Below are 23,184 nucleotides of genomic sequence, written 5' to 3'. Positions count from 1 at the left end.
TAAAAGTTCACTAAAGTATTGGGACACTTAGGACCACCACTGGACAAAAGTATTGGGACACTTACACTGGACAAAAGTATTGGGACACTTGGGACTAAAACTTGACAAAAGTATTGGGACACTTCAGACTAAAATTCGACTAAAGTATTGGGACACTTAGGACTAAAACTGGACAAAAGTATTGGGACACTTACACTGGACAAAAGTATTGGGACACTTTGGATTACCACTGGACAAAAGTATTGGGACACTTAGGACTACAACTGGACAAAAGTATTGGGACACTTACGACGACAACTGGACAAAAGTATTGGGACACTTTGCACTAAAAGTACACTAAAGTATTGGGACACTTAGGACCACTACTGGACAAAAGTATTGGGACACTTACACTGGACAAAAGTATTGGGACACTTGGGACTAAAACTTGACAAAAGTATTGGGACACTTCAGACTAAAATTCGACTAAAGTATTGGGACACTTAGGACCACCACTGGACAAAAGTATTGGGACACTTACACTGGACAAAAGTATTGGGACACTTGGGACTAAAACTTGACAAAAGTATTGGGACACTTAGGACTAAAACTTGACAAAAGCATGGGGACACTTAGGACTAAAACTGGACAAAAGTATTGGGACACTTCGGATTACCACTGGACAAAAGTATTGGGACACTTTGCACTAAAAGTTCACTAAAGTATTGGGACACTTAGGACCACCACTGGACAAAAGTATTGGGACACTTACACTGGACAAAAGTATTGGGACACTTGGGACTAAAACTTGACAAAAGTATTGGGACACTTCAGACTAAAATTCGACTAAAGTATTGGGACACTTAGGACTAAAACTGGACAAAAGTATTGGGACACTTACACTGGACAAAAGTATTGGGACACTTTGGATTACCACTGGACAAAAGTATTGGGACACTTAGGACTACAACTGGACAAAAGTATTGGGACACTTACGACGACAACTGGACAAAAGTATTGGGACACTTTGCACTAAAAGTACACTAAAGTATTGGGACACTTAGGACCACTACTGGACAAAAGTATTGGGACACTTACACTGGACAAAAGTATTGGGACACTTGGGACTAAAACTTGACAAAAGTATTGGGACACTTAGGACTAAAACTTGACAAAAGCATGGGGACACTTAGGACTAAAACTTGACAAAAGTATTGGGACACTTGTGGCTAAAACTTGACAAAAGTATTGAGACACTTCGGATTACCACTGGACAAAAGTATTGGGACACTTCGCACTAAAAGTACACTAAAGTATTGGGACACTTAGGACCACCACTGGACAAAAGTATTGGGACACTTACACTGGACAAAAGTATTGGGACACTTGGGACTAAAACTTGACAAAAGTATTGGGACACTTAGGACTATCACTGGACAAAAGTATTGGGACACTTAGGACTAAAACTTGACAAAAGCATGGGGACACTTAGGACTAAAACTTGACAAAAGTATTGGGACACTTAGGACTAAAACTTGACAAAAGCATGGGGACACTTGGGACTAAAACTGGACAAAAGTATTGGGACACTCAGAACTACAACTTGACAAAAGTATTGGGACACTTCGGATTACCACTGGACAAAAGTATTGGGACACTTAGGACTACAACTGGACAAAAGTATTGGGACACTTACGACGACAACTGGACAAAAGTATTGGGACACTTACACTGGACAAAAGTATTGGGACACTTGGGACTAAAACTTGACAAAAGTATTGGGACACTTAGGACTAAAACTTGACAAAAGCATGGGGACACTTAGGACTAAAACTTGACAAAAGTATTGGGACACTTGTGGCTAAAACTTGACAAAAGTATTGAGACACTTCGGATTACCACTGGACAAAAGTATTGGGACACTTCGCACTAAAAGTACACTAAAGTATTGGGACACTTAGGACCACCACTGGACAAAAGTATTGGGACACTTACACTGGACAAAAGTATTGGGACACTTGGGACTAAAACTTGACAAAAGTATTGGGACACTTAGGACTATCACTGGACAAAAGTATTGGGACACTTAGGACTAAAACTTGACAAAAGCATGGGGACACTTAGGACTAAAACTTGACAAAAGTATTGGGACACTTAGGACTAAAACTTGACAAAAGCATGGGGACACTTGGGACTAAAACTGGACAAAAGTATTGGGACACTCAGAACTACAACTTGACAAAAGTATTGGGACACTTCGGATTACCACTGGACAAAAGTATTGGGACACTTAGGACTACAACTGGACAAAAGTATTGGGACACTTACGACGACAACTGGACAAAAGTATTGGGACACTTCGCACTAAAAGTACACTAAAGTATTGGGACACTTAGGACCACCACTGGACAAAAGTATTGGGACACTTACACTGGACAAAAGTATTGGGACACTTGGGACTAAAACTTGACAAAAGTATTGGGACACTTAGGACTACCACTAAACAAAAGTTTTGGGCCACTTGGGACTAAAACTTGACAAAAGTATTGGGACACTTCAGACTAAAATTCGACTAAAGTATTGGGACACTTAGGACTATCACTGGACAAAAGTATTGGGACACTTAGGACTAAAACTTGACAAAAGCATGGGGACATTTAGGACTAAAACTGGACAAAAGTATTGGGACACTTGTGGCTAAAACTTGACAAAAGTATTGGGACACTTCGGATTACGACTGGACAAAAGTATTGGGACACTTAGGACTACAACTGGACAAAAGTATTGGGACACTTACACTGGACAACTGGACAAAAGTATTGGGACACTTACGACGACAACTGGACAAAAGTATTGGGACACTTCGCACTAAAAGTACACTAAAGTATTGGGACACTTAGGACCACCACTGGACAAAAGTATTGGGACACTTACACTGGACAAAAGTATTGGGACACTTAGGACTACCACTAAACAAAAGTTTTGGGCCACTTGGGACTAAAACTTGACAAAAGTATTGGGACACTTCAGACTAAAATTCGACTAAAGTATTGGGACACTTAGGACTACCACTGGACAAAAGTATTGGGACACTTAGGACTAAAACTTGACAAAAGCATGGGGACACTTAGGACTAAAACTTGACAAAAGCATGGGGACACTTAGGACTAAAACTGGACAAAAGTATTGGGACACTCAGAACTACAACTTGACAAAAGTATTGGGACACTTCGGATTACCACTGGACAAAAGTATTGGGACACTTCGGATTACCACTGGACAAAAGTATTGGGACACTTAGGACTGCAACTGGACAAAAGTATTGGGACACTTACGACGACAACTGGACAAAAGTATTGGGACACTTCGCACTAAAAGTACACTAAAGTATTGGGACACTTAGGACCACCACTGGACAAAAGTATTGGGACACTTACACTGGACAAAAGTATTGGGACACTTGGGACTACCACTAAACAAAAGTTTTGGGCCACTTGGGACTAAAACTTGACAAAAGTATTGGGACACTTCAGACTAAAATTCGACTAAAGTATTGGGACACTTAGGACTACCACTGGACGAAAGTATTGGGACACTTAGGACTAAAACTTGACAAAAGCATGGGGACATTTAGGACTAAAACTGGACAAAAGTATTGGGACACTTGTGGCTAAAACTTGACAAAAGTATTGGGACACTCAGAACTACAACTTGACAAAAGTATTGGGACACTTCGGATTACCACTGGACAAAAAGTATTGGGACACTTAGGACTACAACTGGACAAAAGTATTGGGACACTTACGACGACAACTGGACAAAAGTATTGGGACACTTCGCACTAAAAGTACACTAAAGTATTGGGACACTTAGGACCACCACTGGACAAAAGTATTGGGACACTTGGGACTAAAACTTGACAAAAGTATTGGGACACTTAGGACTACCACTAAACAAAAGTTTTGGGCCACTTGGGACTAAAACTTGACAAAAGTATTGGGACACTTCAGACTAAAATTCGACTAAAGTATTGGGACACTTAGGACTACCACTAAACAAAAGTTTTGGGCCACTTGGGACTAAAACTTGACAAAAGCATGGGGACACTTAGGACTAAAACTGGACAAAAGTATTGGGACACTTGTGGCTAAAACTTGACAAAAGTATTGGGACACTCAGAACTACAACTGGACAAAAGTATTGGGACACTTCGGATTACCACTGGACAAAAGTATTGGGACACTTAGGACTGCAACTGGACAAAAGTATTGGGACACTTACGACGACAACTGGACAAAAGTATTGGGACACTTCGCACTAAAAGTACACTAAAGTATTGGGACACTTAGGACCACCACTGGACAAAAGTATTGGGACACTTACACTGGACAAAAGTATTGGGACACTTGGGACTAAAACTTGACAAAAGTATTGGGACACTTAGGACTAAAACTTGACAAAAGCATGGGGACACTTAGGACTAAAACTTGACAAAAGTATTGGGACACTTGTGGCTAAAACTTGACAAAAGTATTGGGACACTTCGGATTACCACTGGACAAAAGTATTGGGACACTTAGGACTACAACTGGACAAAAGTATTGGGACACTTACGACGACAACTGGACAAAAGTATTGGGACACTTCACACTAAAAGTACACTAAAGTATTGGGACACTTAGGACCACCACTGGACAAAAGTATTGGGACACTTACACTGGACAAAAGTATTGGGACACTTGGGACTAAAACTTGACAAAAGTATTGGGACACTTAGGACTACCACTAAACAAAAGTTTTGGGCCACTTGGGACTAAAACTTGACAAAAGTATTGGGACACTTCAGACTAAAATTCGACTAAAGTATTGGGACACTTAGGACTACCACTGGACAAAAGTATTGGGACACTTAGGACTAAAACTTGACAAAAGCATGGGGACACTTAGGACTAAAACTGGACAAAAGTATTGGGACACTTGTGGCTAAAACTTGACAAAAGTATTGGGACACTCAGAACTACAAGTTGACAAAAGTATTGGGACACTTCGGATTACGACTGGACAAAAGTATTGGGACACTTAGGACTACGACTGGACAAAAGTATTGGGACACTTACGACGACAACTGGACAAAAGTATTGGGACACTTCGCACTAAAAGTACACTAAAGTATTGGGACACTTAGGACCACCACTGGACAAAAGTATTGGGACACTTACACTGGACAAAAGTATTGGGACACTTACACTGGACAAAAGTATTGGGACACTTGGGACTAAAACTTGACAAAAGTATTGGGACACTTAGGACTACCACTAAACAAAAGTTTTGGGCCACTTGGGACTAAAACTTGACAAAAGTATTGGGACACTTCAGACTAAAATTCGACTAAAGTATTGGGACACTTAGGACTATCACTGGACAAAAGTATTGGGACACTTAGGACTAAAACTTGACAAAAGCATGGGGACACTTAGGACTAAAACTTGACAAAAGCATGGGGACACTTGTGGCTAAAACTTGACAAAAGTATTGGGACACTCAGAACTACAACTTGACAAAAGTATTGGGACACTTCGGATTACCACTGGACAAAAGTATTGGGACACTTAGGACTACAACTGGACAAAAGTATTGGGACACTTACGACGACAACTGGACAAAAGTATTGGGACACTTCGCACTAAAAGTACACTAAAGTATTGGGACACTTAGGACCACCACTGGACAAAAGTATTGGGACACTTGGGACTAAAACTTGACAAAAGTATTGGGACACTTAGGACTACCACTAAACAAAAGTTTTGGGCCACTTGGGACTAAAACTTGACAAAAGTATTGGGACACTTCAGACTAAAATTCGACTAAAGTATTGGGACACTTAGGACTACCACTGGACAAAAGTATTGGGACACTTAAAACTAAAACTTGACAAAAGCATGGGGACACTTAGGACTAAAACTGGACAAAAGTATTGGGACACTTGTGGCTAAAACCTTGACAAAAGTATTGGGACACTCAGAACTACAACTTGACAAAAGTATTGGGACACTTCGGATTACCACTGGACAAAAGTATTGGGACACTTGGGACTACAACTGGACAAAAGTATTGGGACACTTACGACGACAACTGGACAAAAGTATTGGGACACTTCGCACTAAAAGTACACTAAAGTATTGGGACACTTAGGACCACCACTGGACAAAAGTATTGGGACACTTACGACGACAACTGGACAAAAGTATTGGGACACTTCGCACTAAAAGTTCACTAAAGTATTGGGACACTTAGGACCACCACTGGACAAAAGTATTGGGACACTTACACTGGACAAAAGTATTGGGACACTTGGGACTAAAACTTGACAAAAGTATTGGGACACTTCAGACTAAAATTCGACTAAAGTATTGGGACACTTAGGACTAAAACTGGACAAAAGTATTGGGACACTTGTGGCTAAAACTTGACAAAAGTATTGGGACACTCAGAACTACAACTTGACAAAAGTATTGGGACACTTCGGATTACCACTGGACAAAAGTATTGGGACACTTCGGATTACCTCTGGACAAAAGTATTGGGACACTTAGGACTACAACTGGACAAAAGTATTGGGACACTTACGACGACAACTGGACAAAAGTATTGGGACACTTCGCACAAAAAGTACACTAAAGTATTGGGACACTTAGGACCACCACTGGACAAAAGTATTGGGACACTTACACTGGACAAAAGTATTGGGACACTTAGGACTACCACTAAACAAAAGTTTTGGGCCACTTGGGACTAAAACTTGACAAAAGTATTGGGACACTTCAGACTAAAATTCGACAAAAGTTTTGGGCCACTTAGGACTAAAACTGGACAAAAGTATTGGGACACTTGTGGCTAAAACTTGACAAAAGTATTGGGACACTCAGAACTACAACTTGACAAAAGTATTGGGACACTTCGGATTACCACTGGACAAAAGTATTGGGACACTTAGGACTACAACTGGACAAAAGTATTGGGACACTTACGACGACAACTGGACAAAAGTATTGGGACACTTCGCACTAAAAGTACACTAAAGTATTGGGACACTTAGGACCACCACTGGACAAAAGTATTGGGACACTTCACACTAAAAGTTCACTAAAGTATTGGGACACTTAGGACCACCACTGGACAAAAGTATTGGGACACTTACACTGGACAAAAGTATTGGGACACTTGGGACTAAAACTTGACAAAAGTATTGGGACACTTAGGACTAGCACCTGCCAAATACGCGGGCCCGACCAACGCTGCTTGCAGCTTTAATTGTAAGTGTATCTTGTGTTTTTTATGTTGATTTAATAAAAACAAAATTAAAAAAAACAAACGATAAAAAAAAACGATACCGATAATTTTCGATATTACATTTTAAAGCATTTATAGGCCGATAATACCTGCCGACATCTCTATACATATTGCATCATTATGCCTCATTTGTAGCTATATTTGAGGTAATTCAGTTTCCTTTAAGTCCTCTTAATTCAGTTTATATGTCATGACACACTAATTGTTTGCGGTTCCAGACAGATTTGTTTTTGTATTTTTGGTCCAATATGGCTCCTTCAACAGTTTGGGTTGCCGACCCCTGGTTTAATGCATCCAGCGGGGGCATCACAACAAAATTAGGCATAATAATGTGTTCATTCCACCACTGTATGTATCGGTATCGCTTGATATCGGAATCAGTAATTAAGAGTTGGACGATATCGGGATATCGGCAAAAAAAGCCATTATCGGACATCTCTAGTAAAAATGATACGAATGACTCTTTTCTGTGAAAGAAATAAAGGCATTATGTTGCTGTGATATGTATTTCCCTATATTTCTGCACAATAATTGAAATAAGGTGGAATAATTGAGCAATATAACATTCTCATTGTATTATACAGGAAACTATATTTATCCATCCATCTTCTTCCGCTTATCCGAGGTTGGGTCGCGGGGGCAGCAGCCTAAGCAGGGAAGCCCAGACTTCCCTCTCCCCAGCCACTTCGTCCAGCTCTTCCTGTGGGACCCCGAGGCGTTCCCAGGCCAGCCGGGAGACATAGTCTTCCCAACGTGTCCTGGGTCTTCCCCGCGGCCTCCTACCGGTGGGACGTGCCCTAAACACCTCCCTAGGGAGGCGTTCGGGTGGCATCCTGACCAGATGCCCGAACCACCTCATCTGGCTCCTCTCGATGTGGAGGAGCAGCGGCTTTACTTTGAGCTCCTCCCGGATGACAGAGCTTCTCACCCTATCTCTAAGGGAGAGCCCCGCCACCCGGCGGAGGGAACTCATTTCGGCCGCTTGTACCCGTGATCTTGTCCTTTCGGTCATGACCCAAAGCTCATGACCATAGGTGAGGATGGGAACGTAGATCGACCGGTAAATTCAGAGCTTTGCCTTCCGGCTCAGCTCCTTCTTCACCACAACGGATCGATACAGCGTCCGCATTACTGAAGACGCCGCACCGATCCGCCTGTCAATCTCACGATCCACTCTTCCCTCACTCGTGAACAAGACTCCGAGGTACTTGAACTCCTCCACTTGGGGCAAGATCTCCTCCCCAATCCGGAGATGGCACTCCACCCTTTTCCGGGCGAGAACCATGGACTCGGACTTGGAGGTGCTGATTCTCATCCCAGTCGCTTCACACTCAGCTGCGAACCGATCCAGTGAGAGCTGAAGATCCTGGCCAGATGAAGCCATCAGGACCACATCATCTGCAAAAAGCAGAGACCTAATCCTGCAGCCACCAAACCAGATCCCCTCAACGCCTTGACTGCGCCTAGAAATTCTGTCCATAAAAGTTATGAACAGAATCGGTGACAAAGGGCAGCCTTGGCGGAGTCCAACCCTCACTGGAAACGTGTCCGACTTACTGCCGGCAATGCGGACCAAGCTCTGGCACTGATCATACAGGGAGCGGACCGCCACAATCAGACAGTCCGATACCCCATACTCTCTGAGCACTCCCCACAGGACTTCCCGAGGGACACGGTCGAATGCCTTCTCCAAGTCCACAAAACACATGTAGACTGGTTGGGCAAACTCCCATGCACCCTCAAGGACCCTGCCGAGAGTATAGAGCTGGTCCACAGTTCCACGACCAGGACGAAATCCACACTGTTCCTCCTGAATCCGAGGTTCGACTATCCGGCGTAGCCTCCTCTCCAGTACACCTGAATAGACCTTACCGGGAAGGCTGAGGAGTGTGATCCCACGATAGTTAGAACACACCCTCCGGTTCCCCTTCTTAAAGAGAGGAACCACCACCCCGGTCTGCCAATCCAGAGGTACCGCCCCCGATGTCCACGCGATGCTGCAGAGTCTTGTCAACCAAGACAGCCCCACAGCATCCAGAGCCTTAAGGAACTCCGGGCGGATCTCATCTACCCCCGGGGCCTTGCCACCGAGGAGTTTTTTAACTACCTCAGCAACCTCAGCCCCAGAAATAAGAGAGCCCACCACAGACTCCCCAGGCACTGCTTCCTCATAGGAAGACGTGTTGGTGGGATTGAGGAGGTCTTCGAAGTATTCCCTCCACCGATCCACAACATCCGCAGTCGAGGTCAGCAGAACACCATCCTCACCATACACGGTGTTGATAGTGCACTGCTTCCCCTTCCTGAGGCGGCGGATGGTGGTCCAGAATTGCTTCGAAGCTGTCCGGAAGTCGTTTTCCATGGCCTCACCATGTCCGAGTTTTTGCCTCTGCGACCGCTGAAGTCGCACACCGCTTGGCCTGTCGGTACTTGTCCGCTGCCTCAGGAGTCCTATGAGCCAAAAGAACCCGATAGGACTCCTTCTTCAGCTTGACGGCATCCCTCACCGCCGGTGTCCACCAACGGGTTCTAGGATTACCGCCACGACAGGCACCAACTACCTTGCGGCCACAGCTCCAATCAGCCGCCTCGACAATAGAGAAAAGGAAACTATATTGAACCTTGTTCAAAATAAATAAGCTTTTAGAGACCTTATTTTTCACATGCAATATATGAGCTTTCCATGTCAACTTTTCTCTTGCGAGCGGGTGCGACAAGCACCTGTGCAAGGGTCCCCTGGGCGTGATGGTCTCTGGCAGGTAGTCCACCAGGGGCGCCCAGCAGCCCCCGTTGACGGGCATGGGCAGCGGCTGAGGGTGGTTGGTCTCCAGGACGCTCACGAGCCAGGCGGCGTACGGTGGGAGAGGGTCACCTGGAACAGCCACAGCAGTCATTGGATGTCTTGCACGCACACACACACACACACACACACACACACACACACACACACACACACACACACACACACACACACACACACACACACACACACACACTCACACACACACTCTTGCATTTGTTACCTTCTTGAGACCTGAGAATAATGCCTCCCTCTTTAGGACCAGCCTTTCTAGATATATAAAGAAGTGCATTTACAACATTAATAATATATACATACTATGCAAATATAAAAAAGCTTATTGTGAAAATTGAGTTGGAATTTCACAAGAAAAAGGTCACAATTTCACAAGAAAAACTTCGAATTTTGCAGTATTATAATAAAAGTCGTTCTTTTACTCAACTCAAGTCAAAATTTTACAAGAAAAACTGAATATTTGTGCAATATTATGATGAAAGTTGGAATTTTACTCAATAACAGTCGCAATTTTACAATAAAAGCTTAAAATTTGGGCAATTATAAGAAAAGAGTCGTAATTTTACGCGACAAAAGTCACAATTTTAGAAGAAAACTTTAACATTTTGGCAATATTATAATAATCATCGGAAATTTGCTCGGCAAAATGATGACAAAAGTCATCATTTTACTCCAAAAATGTCACTATTTGACAAGAACAACAAAAAAATTGGCAATGTTTTGATAAAAGTCAGAATTTTACATGGCAAATGTCACCATTTTGCAGTAAAAAGTAATAATTTTACATCAAAAAGAGAATATTGCAATATTACAGAAACAGAAAGAATGAGAAATTGTTCCCAATTTTATAAGAAAAAAGTCGACACTGTGAGAAAAGACTGCTTTTAGTTAATTATTTTTTGTTTTGTTTGTAATTGGTTTTTAATTTACTTCAATTTATTACAGTATGTCTCTATATACATATTTATTTTATTTTTTTAATTAATTTTGGCCAAAGGGGGCACATTTCAATTTCTTACACACACTTGTTATTTCATATGTTGACCAGAGGTCTATTAGATGCAATGTTATTGGGACCATGATTTATGTCATCACTTGTTCACACCTCCTCATATGGAAGATACGTTTCCTTCTTCTTGTCTCAAGAAGGCTAGAAATACAAGAACACACACACACACACACACACACACACACACACACACACACACACACACACACACACACACACACACACTCTTGCATTTGTTACCTTCTTGAGACCTGAGAATAACGCCTCCCTCTTTAGGACCAGCCTTTCTAGATATATAAAGAAGTGTATTTACAACATTAATAATATATACATACTATGCAAATATAAAAAAGCTTATTGTGAAAAATGAGTTGGAATTTCACAAGAAAAAGGTCACAATTTCACAAGAAAAACTTTGAATTTTGCAGTATTATGATAAAAGTCATTCTTTTACTCAACTCAAGTCAAAATTTCACAAGAAAAACGGAATATTTATGCAATATTATGGTGAAAGGTTGAATTTTACTCAATAACAGTCGCAATTTCACAATAAAAGCTTAAAAATTGGGCAATTTTATGAAAAGAGTCGTAATTTTACCCGACAAAAGTCACAATTTTAGAAGAAAACTTTAACATTTTGGCAACATTATAATAATCATCGGAAATTTGCTCGGCAAAATGATGACAAAAGTCATAATTTTACTCAAAAAATGTCACTATTTGACAAGAACAACCAAAAAATTTGGCAATGTTTTGATAAAAGTCAGAATTTTATAAGGCAAATGTCACCATTTTGCAGTAAAAAGTAATAATTTTACATCAAAAAGTAATAATTTTACAAGAGAATATTGCAATATTACAGAAACAGAAATAATATGAGAAATTGCTCCCAATTTTATAAGAAAAAAGTCGACACACTGTGAGAAAAGACTGCTTTTAGTTAATTATTTTTTGTTTTGTTTGTAATTGGTTTTTCATTTACTTCAATTTATTACAGTATGTCTCTATATACATATCTATTTTATTTTTTTTAATTAATTTTGGCCAAAGGGGGCACATTTCAATTTCTTACACACACTTGTTATTTCATATGTTGACCAGAGGTCTATTAGATGCAATGTTATTGGGACCATGATTTATGTCATCACTTGTTCACACCTCCTCATATGGAAGATACGTTTCCTTCTTCTTGTCTCAAGAAGGCTAGAAATACAAGAACACACACACACACACACACACACACACACACACACACACACACACACACACACACACACACACACACACACACACACACTCTTGCATTTGTTACCTTCTTGAGACCTTAGAATAATGCCTCCCTCTTTAGGACCAGCCTTTCTAGATATATAAAGAAGTGTATTTACAACATTAATAATATATACATACTATGCAAATATAAAAAAGCTTATTGTGAAAAATGAGTTGGAATTTCACAAGAAAAAGGTCACGATTTCACAAGAAAAACTTTGAATTTTGCAGTATTATGATAAAAGTCATTCTTTTACTCAACTCAAGTCAAAATTTCACAAGAAAAACTGAATATTTGTGCAATATTATGGTGAAAGGTTGAATTTTACTCAATAACAGTCGCAATTTCACAATAAAAGCTTAAAAATTGGGCAATTTTATGAAAAGAGTCGTAATTTTACTCGACAAAAGTCACAATTTTAGAAGAAAACTTTAACATTTTGGCAATATTATAATAATCATCGGAAATTTGCTCGGCAAAATGATGACAAAAGTCATCATTTTACTCAAAAAATGTCACTATTTGACAAGAACAAAAAAAAAAATTGGCAATGTTTTGATAAAAGTCAGAATTTTATATGGCAAATGTCACCATTTTGCAGTAAAAAGTAATTTTACATCAAAAAGTAATAATTTTACAAGAGAATATTGCAATATTACAGAAACAGAAAGAATATGAGAAATTGTTCCCAATTTTATAAGAAAAAAGTTGACACACTGTGAGAAAAGACTGCTTTTAGTTAATTATTTTTTGTTTTGTTTGTAATTGTTTTTTAATCTTCATTATTTACTTCAATTTATTACAGTATGTCTCTATATACATATTTATTTTATTTTTTTAATTAATTTTGGCCAAAGGGGGCACATTTCAATTTCTTACACACACTTGTTATTTCATATGTTGACCAGAGGGGGAGCATTTTTGAAAGCGACCCACAGTCCATTTGAAAAATCCCTCCTTTTTGGGACCACCCTCATTTTGATAGATGTCACCAACAGGGATGTATTTACAACATTAATAATATATACATACTATGCAAATATAAAAAAAGCTTATTGTGAAAAATGAGTTGGAATTTCACAAGAAAAAGGTCACAATTTCACAAGAAAAACTTCGAATTTTGCAGTATTATGATAAAAGTCGTTCTTTTACTCAACTTAAGTCAAAATTTTACAAGAAAAACGGAATATTTGTGCAATATTATGGTGAAAGGTTGAATTTTACTCAATAACAGTCGCAATTTCACAATAAAAGCTTAAAATTTGGGCAATTATATGAAAAGAGTCGTAATTTTACTCGACAAAAGTCACATATTAGAAGAAAACTTTAACATTTTGGCAATATTATAATAATCATCGGAAATTTGCTCGGCAAAATGATGACAAAAGTCATCATTTTACTCCAAAAATGTCACTATTTGACAAGAACAACCAAAAAAATTGGCAATGTTTTGATAAAAGTCAGAACTTTACATGGCAAATGTCACCATTTTGCAGTAAAAAGTAATAATTTTACATCAAAAAGTAATAATTTTACAAGAGAATATTGCAATATTACAGAAACAGAAAGAATATGAGAAATTGTTCCCAATTTTATAAGAAAAAAGTCGACACATTGTGAGAAAAGACTGCTTTTAGTTAATTATTTTTTGTTTTGTTTGTAATTGGTTTTTAATTTACTTCAATTTATTACAGTATGTCTCTATATACATATTTATTTTATTTTTTTAATTAATTTTGGCCAAAGGGTGCACATTTCAATTTCTTACCCACACTTGTTATTTCATATGTTGACCAGAGGTCTATTAGATGCAATGTTATTGGGACCATGATTTACGTCATCACTTGTTCACACACACCTCCTCATATGGAAGATACCTTTCCTTCTTCATGTCTCAAGAAGGCTAGAAATACAAGAACACACACACACACACACACACACACACACACACACACACACACACACACACACACACACACACACACACACACACACTCTTGCATTTGTTACCTTCTTGAGACCTTAGAATAATGCCTCCCTCTTTAGGACTCAAGTCAAAATTTCACAAGAAAAACGGAATATTTGCGCAATATTATGGTGAAAGGTTGAATTTTACTCAATAACAGTCGCAATTTTACAATAAAAGCTTAAAATTTGGGCAATTATATGAAAAGAGTCGTAATTTTACTCGACAAAAGTCACAATTTTAGAAGAAAACTTCGAATTTTGCAGTATTATAATAAAAGTCGTTCTTTTACTCAACTCAAGTCAAAATTTTACAAGAAAAACTGAATATTTGTGCAATATTATGATGAAAGTTGGAATTTTACTCAATAACAGTCGCAATTTTACAATAAAAGCTTAAAATTTGGGCAATTTTATGAAAAGAGTCGTAATTTTACTCGACAAAAGTCACAATTTTAGAAGAAAACTTCGAATTTTGCAGTATTATAATAAAAGTCGTCCTTTTACTCAACGCAAGTCAAAATTTTACAAGAAAAACTGAATATTTGTGCAATATTATGATGAAAGTTGGAATTTTACTCAATAACAGTCGCAATTTTACAATAAAAGCTTAAAATTTGGGCAATTATATGAAAAGAGTCGTAATTTTACTCGACAAAAGTCACAATTTTAGAAGAAAACTATAAAATTTTGGCAACGTTATAATAATCATCGGAAATTTGCTCGGCAAAATGATGACAAAAGTCATCATTTTACTCCAAAAATGTCACTATTTGACAAGAACAACCAAAAAAATTGGCAATGTTTTGATAAAAGTCAGAATTTTATATGGCAAATGTCACCATTTTGCAGTAAAAAGTAATAATTTTACATCAAAAAGTATTAATTTTACAAGAGAATATTGCAATATTACAGAAACAGAAAGAATATGAGAAATTGTTCCCAATTTTATAAGAAAAAAGTTGACACTGTGAGAAAAGACTGCTTTTAGTTAATTATTTTTTGTTTTGTTTGTAATTGTTTTTTAATCTTCATTATTTACTTCAAGTTATTACAGTATGTCTCTATATACATATTTATTTTATTTTTTTAATTAATTTTGGCCAAAGGGGGCACATTTCAATTTCTTACACACACTTGTTATTTCATATGTTGACCAGAGGGGGAGCATTTTTGAAAGCGACCCACAGTCCATTTGAAAAATCCTTCCTTTTTGGGACCACCCTCATTTTGATAGATGTCACCAACAGGGATGTATTTACAACATTAATAATATATACATACTATGCAAATATAAAAAAAGCTTATTGTGAAAAATGAGTTGGAATTTCAAAAGAAAAGGTCACAATTTCACAAGAAAAACTTCGAATTTTGCAGTATTATGATAAAAGTCGTTCTTTTACTCAACTTAAGTCAAAATTTCACAAGAAAAACTGAATATTTGTGCAATATTATGGTGAAAGGTTGAATTTTACTCAATAACAGTCGCAATTTCACAATAAAAGCTTAAAATTTGGGCAATTATATGAAAAGAGTCGTCATTTTACGCGACAAAAGTCACAATTTTAGAAGAAAACTTTAACATTTTGGCAATATTATAATAATCATCGGAATTTTGCTCGGCAAAATGATGACAAAAGTCATAATTTTACTCAAAAAATTTCACTATTTGACAAGAACAACCAAAAAATTTGGCAATGTTTTGATAAAAGTCAGAATTTTATAAGGCAAATGTCACCATTTTGCAGTAAAAAGTAATAATTTTACATCAAAAAGTAATAATTTTACAAGAGAATATTGCAATATTACAGAAACAGAAAGAATATGAGAAATTGTTCCCAATTTTATAAGAAAAAAGTCGACACATTGTGAGAAAAGACTGCTTTTAGTTAATTATTTTTTGTTTTGTTTGTAATTGGTTTTTAATCTTCATTATTTACTTCAAGTTATTACAGTATGTCTCTATATACATATTTATTTTATTTTTTTAATTAATTTTGGCCAAAGGGGGCACATTTCAATTTCTTACACACACTTGTTATTTCATATGTTGACCAGAGGGGGAGCATTTTTGAAAGCGACCCACAGTCCATTTGAAAAATCCTTCCTTTTTGGGACCACCCTCATTTTGATAGATGTCACCAACAGGGATGTATTTACAACATTAATAATATATACATACTATGCAAATATAAAAAAAGCTTATTGTGAAAAATGAGTTGGAATTTCACAAGAAAAAGGTCACAATTTCACAAGAAAAACTTTGAATTTTGCAGTATTATGATAAAAGTCGTTCTTTTACTCAACTCAAGTCAAAATTTTACAAGAAAAACGGAATATTTGTGCAATATTATGGTGAAAGGTTGAATTTTACTCAATAACAGTCGCAATTTTACAATAAAAGCTTAAAATTTGGGCAATTATATGAAAAGAGTCGTAATTTTACTCGACAAAAGTCACAATTTTAGAAGAAAACTTTGAATTTTGCAGTATTATAATAAAAGTCGTTCTTTTACTCAACTCAAGTCAAAATTTCACAAGAAAAACGGAATATTTGTGCAATATTATGGTGAAAGGTTGAATTTTACTCAATAACAGTCGCAATTTTACAATAAAAGCTTAAAATTTGGGCAATTATATGAAAAGAGTCGTAATTTTACTCGACAAAAGTCACAATTTTAGAGGAAAACTTTAACATTTTGGCAACATTATAATAATCATCGGAAATTTGCTCGGCAAAATGATGACAAAAGTCATCATTTTAGTCCAAAAATGTCACTATTTGACAAGAACAACCAAAAAAATTGGCAATGTTTTGATAAAAGTCAGAATTTTATATGGCAAATGTCACCATTTTGCAGTAAAAAGTAATAATTTTACATCAAAAAGTATTAATTTTACAAGAGAATATTGCAATATTACAGAAACAGAAAGAATATGAGAAATTGTTCCCAATTTTATAAGAAAAAAGTTGACACACTGTGAGAAAAGACTGCTTTTAGTTAATTATTTTTTGTTTTGTTTGTAATTGGTTTTTAATTTACTTCAATTTATTACAGTATGTCTCTATATACATATCTATTTTATTTTTTTTATTAATTTTGGCCAAAGGGTGCACATTTCAATTTCTTACACACACTTGTTATTTCATATGTTGACCAGAGGGGGGAGCACTTTTAAAAGCGACACAGTCATTTCGAAAAATCCCTCCTTTTTGGGACCACCCTCATTTTGATAGATGTCACCAACAGGGATGTATTTACAACATTAATAATATATACATACTATGCAAATATAAAAAAAGCTTATTGTGAAAAATGAGTTGGAATTTCACAAGAAAAAGGTCACAATTTCACAAGAAAAACTTCGAATTTTGCAGTATTATGATAAAAGTCGTTCTTTTACTCAACTCAAGTCAAAATTTTACAAGAAAAACGGAATATTTGTGCAATATTATGGTGAAAGGTTGAATTTTACTCAATAACAGTCGCAATTTTACAATAAAAGCTTAAAATTTGGGCAATTATATGAAAAGAGTTGTAATTTTACGCGACAAAAGTCACAATTTTAGAAGAAAACTTTAACATTTTGGCAACGTTATAATAATCATCGGAAATTTGCTTGGCAAAACTCCAAAAATGTCACTATTTGACAAGAACAACAAAAAAATTGGCAATGTTTTGATAAAAGTCAGAATTTTACATGGCAAATGTCACCATTTTGCAGTAAAAAGTAATAATTTTACATCAAAAAGTAATAATTTTACAAGAGAATATTGCAATATTACAGAAACAGAAAGAATATGAGAAATTGTTCCCAATTTTATAAGAAAAAAGTCGACACATTGTGAGAAAAGACTGCTTTTAGTTAATTATTTTTTGTTTTGTTTGTAATTGGTTTTTAATTTACTTCAATTTATTACAGTATGTCTCTATATACATATTTATTTTATTTTTTTAATTAATTTTGGCCAAAGGGGGCACATTTCAATTTCTTACACACACTTGTTATTTCATATGTTGACCAGAGGTCTATTAGATGCAATGTTATTGGGACCATGATTTATGTCATCACTTGTTCACACCTCCTCATATGGAAGATACGTTTCCTTCTTCTTGTCTCAAGAAGGCTAGAAATACAAGAACACACACACACACACACACACACACACACACACACACACACACACACACACACACACACTCTTGCATTTGTTACCTTCTTGAGACCTGAGAATAATGCCTCCCTCTTTAGGACCAGCCTTTCTAGATATATAAAGAAGTGTATTTACAACATTAATAATATATACATACTATGCAAATATAAAAAAAGCTTATTGTGAAAAATGAGTTGGAATTTCACAAGAAAAAGGTCACAATTTCACAAGAAAAACTTCGAATTTTGCAGTATTATAATAAAAGTCATTCTTTTACTCAACTCAAGTCAAAATTTCACAAGAAAAACTGAATATTTGTGCAATATTATGGTAAAAGTTGGAATTTTACTCAATAACAGTCGCAATTTTACAATAAAAGCTTAAAATTTGGGCAATTATATGAAAAGAGTTGTAATTTTACGCGACAAAAGTCCCAATTTTAGAAGAAAACTTTAACATTTTGGCAATATTATAATAATCATCGGAAATTTGCTCGGCAAAATGATGACAAAAGTCATCATTTTACTCCAAAAATGTCACTATTTGACAAGAACAACCCAAAAAATTGGCAATGTTTTGATAAAAGTCAGAATTTTACATGACAAATGTCACCATTTTGCAGTAAAAAGTAATAATTTTACATAAAAAAGTAATAATTTTACAAGAGAATATTGCAATATTACAGAAACAGAAAGAATATGAGAAATTGTTCCCAATTTTATAAGAAAAAAGTCGACACATTGTGAGAAAAAGACTGCTTTTAGTTAATTATTTTTTGTTTTGTTTGTAATTGGTTTTTAATTTACTTCAATTTATTACAGTATGTCTCTATATACATATTTATTTTATTTTTTTAATTAATTTTGGCCAAAGGGAGCACATTTCAATTTCTTACCCACACTTGTTATTTCATATGTTGACCAGAGGTCTATTAGATGCAATGTTATTGGGACCATGATTTATGTCATCACTTGTTCACACCTCCTCATATGGAAGATACGTTTCCTTCTTCTTGTCTCAAGAAGGCTAGAAATACAAGAACACACACACACACACACACACACACACACACACACACACACACACACACACACACACACACACACACACACACACACACACACACACACACACACACACACACACACACACACACACACACACAACGTACTCTTCTCATCCTCATAGGAACCCCCTGAGCTGTTGCTGTAGCGAGATTCCAGCCTGTTGTGTGCCCTGGCTCTCCTAGAACACACACAATAATGTCAGAGTCCCCACTAGGGTAGTACGCTATACCAGTACTAGTATAGTATGGCGGTACTAATCAATCAAAAACGGTACATTTTAACAGAAGTGTAGATAGAACATGTTGAAACAGAAAATAAGCAGATATTAACAGTAAATGAACAAGTAGATTAATAATCATTTTCCCCCATAGTAGGCGGGCTCACATTACACCAGTTTTAAAACCTCTGCATTGGCTGCACAAATAGGGAAGCCGGGTGCATTTTTTTTTTTACAGTTTGTCCTTTATAATGTTGACGAAATAATAGGTAGATAAATAAATAAATTACTTACTACTAAAAGACAAGTTGTCTAGTATGTTCACTATTTTATTTAAGGACTAAATGACAATAATAAACATATGTTTCATGCACACTAAGATTTTTTGTTCAAATAAAGACAATAATGACATTTTTTGTCGAAAGGTATCAAAACGTATCGAGACCAAAGCGAGTCATTTCGAAGGCGTGTCATTTTATCCCGTAGGAGGCGGGCTCGCATTACACCAGTTTTAAAATCTCCGCATTGGCTGCATGGATAGGGAAACAGGGTGCATTCATTGTGTTTATCTTCTTCGAGCAGAACCAAGGCCAAAACGAGTGATTTCAAAGGCGTGTAATTTTTCCCGTAGTAGGCGGGCTCACATTACACCCGTTTTAAAATCTCTGCATTGGCTGCATGGATAGGGAAACAGGGCGCTTTTTTTTTTTTACAGTTTGTCCTTTATAATGTTGACAAAATAATAGGTGTATAAATGACATAATATGTTACTGCAGACTAATTAGGAATCTTTGTTTGTTTAATTACTACTAAAAGACAAGTTGTCGAGTATGTTCACTATTTTATTTAAGGACTAAATGACAATAATAAACATATGTTTCATGCACCCTAAGATTTTTTGTTCAAATAAAGACAATAATGACATTTTTTGTCGAAAGGCATCAAAACGTATCGAGACCAAAGCGAGTCATTTCGAAGGCGTGTCATTTGATCCCGTAGGAGGCGGGCTCGCATTACACCAGTTTTAAAATCTCCGCATTGGCTGCATGGATAGGGAAACAGGGTGCATTCATTGTGTTTATCTTCTTCGAGCAGAACCAAGGCCAAAACGAGTGATTTCTAAGGCGTGTAATTTTTCCCATAGTAGGCGGGCTCGCATTACACCAGTTTTAAAATCTCCGCATTGGCTGCATGGATAGGGAAACAGGGTGCATTCATTCTGTTTATCTTCTACGAGCAGAACCAAGGCCAAAACGAGTGATTTCTAAGGCGTGAAATTTTTCCCATAGTAGGCGGGCTCACATTACACCAGTTTTAAAATCTCTGCATTGGCTGCATAAATAGGGAAGCAGGGTGCTTTTTTTTTTTTTACAGTTTGTCCTTTATAATGTTGACAAAATAATAGGTGTATAAATGACACAATATGTTACTGCAGACTAATTAGGAGTCTTTGTTTGTTTACTTACTACTAAAAGACAAGTTGTCTAGTATGTTCACTATTTTATTTAAGGACTAAATTACAATAATAAACATATGTTTCATGTACCCTAAGATTTTTTGTTCAAATAAAGACAATAATGAAATTTTTTGTCGAAAGGTATCAAAACGTATCGAGACCAAAGCGAGTCATTTCGAAGGCGTGTCATTTTATCCCGTAGGAGGCGGGCTCGCATTACACCAGTTTTAAAATCTCCGCATTGGCTGCATGGATAGGGAAACAGGGTGCATTCATTGTGTTTATCTTCTTCGAGCAGAACCAAGGCCAAAACGAGTGATTTCTAAGGCGTGTAATTTTTTCCATAGTAGGCGGGCTCACATTACACCAGTTTTAAAATATCTGCATTGGCTGCATTGATAGGGAAACAGGGTGCTTTTTTTTTTTTACAGTTTGTCCTTTATAATGTTGACAAAATAATAGGTAGATAAATGACACAATATGTTACTGCAGACTAATTAGGAGTCTTTGTTTGTTTACTTACTACTAAAAGACAAGTTGTCTAGTATGTTCACTATTTTATTTAAGGACTAAATGACAATAATAAACATATGTTTCATGTACCCTAAGATTTTTTTGTTCAAACAAAGACAATAATGACATTTTTTGTCGAAAGGTATCAAAACGTATCGAGACAAAAGCGAGTCATTTCGAAGGCGTGTCATTTTATCCCGTAGGAGGCGGGCTCGCATTACACCAGTTTTAAAATCTCCGCATTGGCTGCATGGATAGGGAAACAGGGTGCATTCATTGTGTTTATCTTCTTCGAGCAGAACCAAGGCCAAAACGAGTGAATTCTAAGGCGTGTAATTTTTCCCATAGTAGGCGGGCTCACATTACACCAGTTTTAAAATCTCTGCATTGGCTGCATGGATAGGGAAACAGGGTGCATTTTTTTTTTTACAGTTTGTCCTTTATAATGTTGACAAAATAATAGGTGTATAAATGACACAATATGTTACTGCAGACTAATTAGGAGTCTTTGTTTGTTTACTTACTACTAAAAGACAAGTTGTCTAGTATGTTCACTATTTTATTTAAGGACTAAATGACAATAATAAACATATGTTTCATGCACCCTAAGATTTTTTGTTCAAATAAAGACAATAATGACATTTTTTGTCGAAAGGTATCAAAACGTATCGAGACCAAAGCGAGTCATTTCGAAGGCGTGTCATTTTATCCTGTAGGAGGCGGGCTCGCATTACACCAGTTTTAAAATCCCCGCATTGGCTGCATGGATAGGGAAACAGGGTGCATTCATTGTGTTTATCTTCTTCGAGCAGAACCAAGGCCAAAACGAGTGATTTCTAAGGCGTGTAATGTTTCCCATAGTAGGCGGGCTCACATTACACCAGTTTTAAAATCTCTGCATTGGCTGCATAAATAGGGAAGCCGGGTGCATTTTTTTTTACAGTTTGTCCTTTATAATGTTGACGAAATAATAGGTAGATAAATAAATAAATTACTTACTACTAAAAGACAAGTTGTCTAGTATGTTCACTATTTTATTTAAGGACTAAATGACAATAATAAACATATGTTTCATGTACCCTAAGATTTTTTTGTTCAAATAAAGACAATAATGAAATTTTTTGTCGAAAGGTATCAAAACGTATCGAGACCAAAGCGAGTCATTTCGAAGGCGTGTCATTTTATCCCGTAGGAGGCGGGCTCGCATTACACCAGTTTTAAAATCCCCGCATTGGCTGCATGGATCGGGAAACAGGGTGCATTCATTGTGTTTATCTTCTCCGAGCAGAACCAAGGCCAAAACGAGTGATTTCTAAGGCGTGTCATTTTTACCATAGTAGGCGGGCTCACATTACACCAGTTTTAAAATCTCTGCATTGGCTGCATA

At 36.9% G+C, this 23,184-nt stretch overlaps 1 protein-coding gene across 1 annotated transcript in view; it reads right to left on the bottom strand.

Annotated features, from left to right (window-relative positions):
- The window catches only part of fryb (furry homolog b (Drosophila)), a 231,855-nt gene that overhangs the window by 75,497 nt on the left and 133,174 nt on the right, over positions 1-23,184 (bottom strand). Inside the window, exons 36-37 of the mRNA XM_072912548.1 lie at positions 19,716-19,789; positions 10,051-10,201 (exon numbers count right to left, since the gene is read on the bottom strand). Coding sequence (XP_072768649.1) covers positions 10,051-10,201; positions 19,716-19,789 — 225 coding nt within the window. The remainder of the gene's footprint in view (positions 1-10,050; positions 10,202-19,715; positions 19,790-23,184) is intronic.

The sequence above is a fragment of the Nerophis lumbriciformis genome, linkage group LG37, assembly GCF_033978685.3.
Source record: "Nerophis lumbriciformis linkage group LG37, RoL_Nlum_v2.1, whole genome shotgun sequence".
Taxonomy (NCBI): domain Eukaryota; kingdom Metazoa; phylum Chordata; class Actinopteri; order Syngnathiformes; family Syngnathidae; genus Nerophis; species Nerophis lumbriciformis.
Note: the sequence above shows the minus strand (reverse complement) of the source record. Positions and strands in the feature narration are given on the sequence as shown.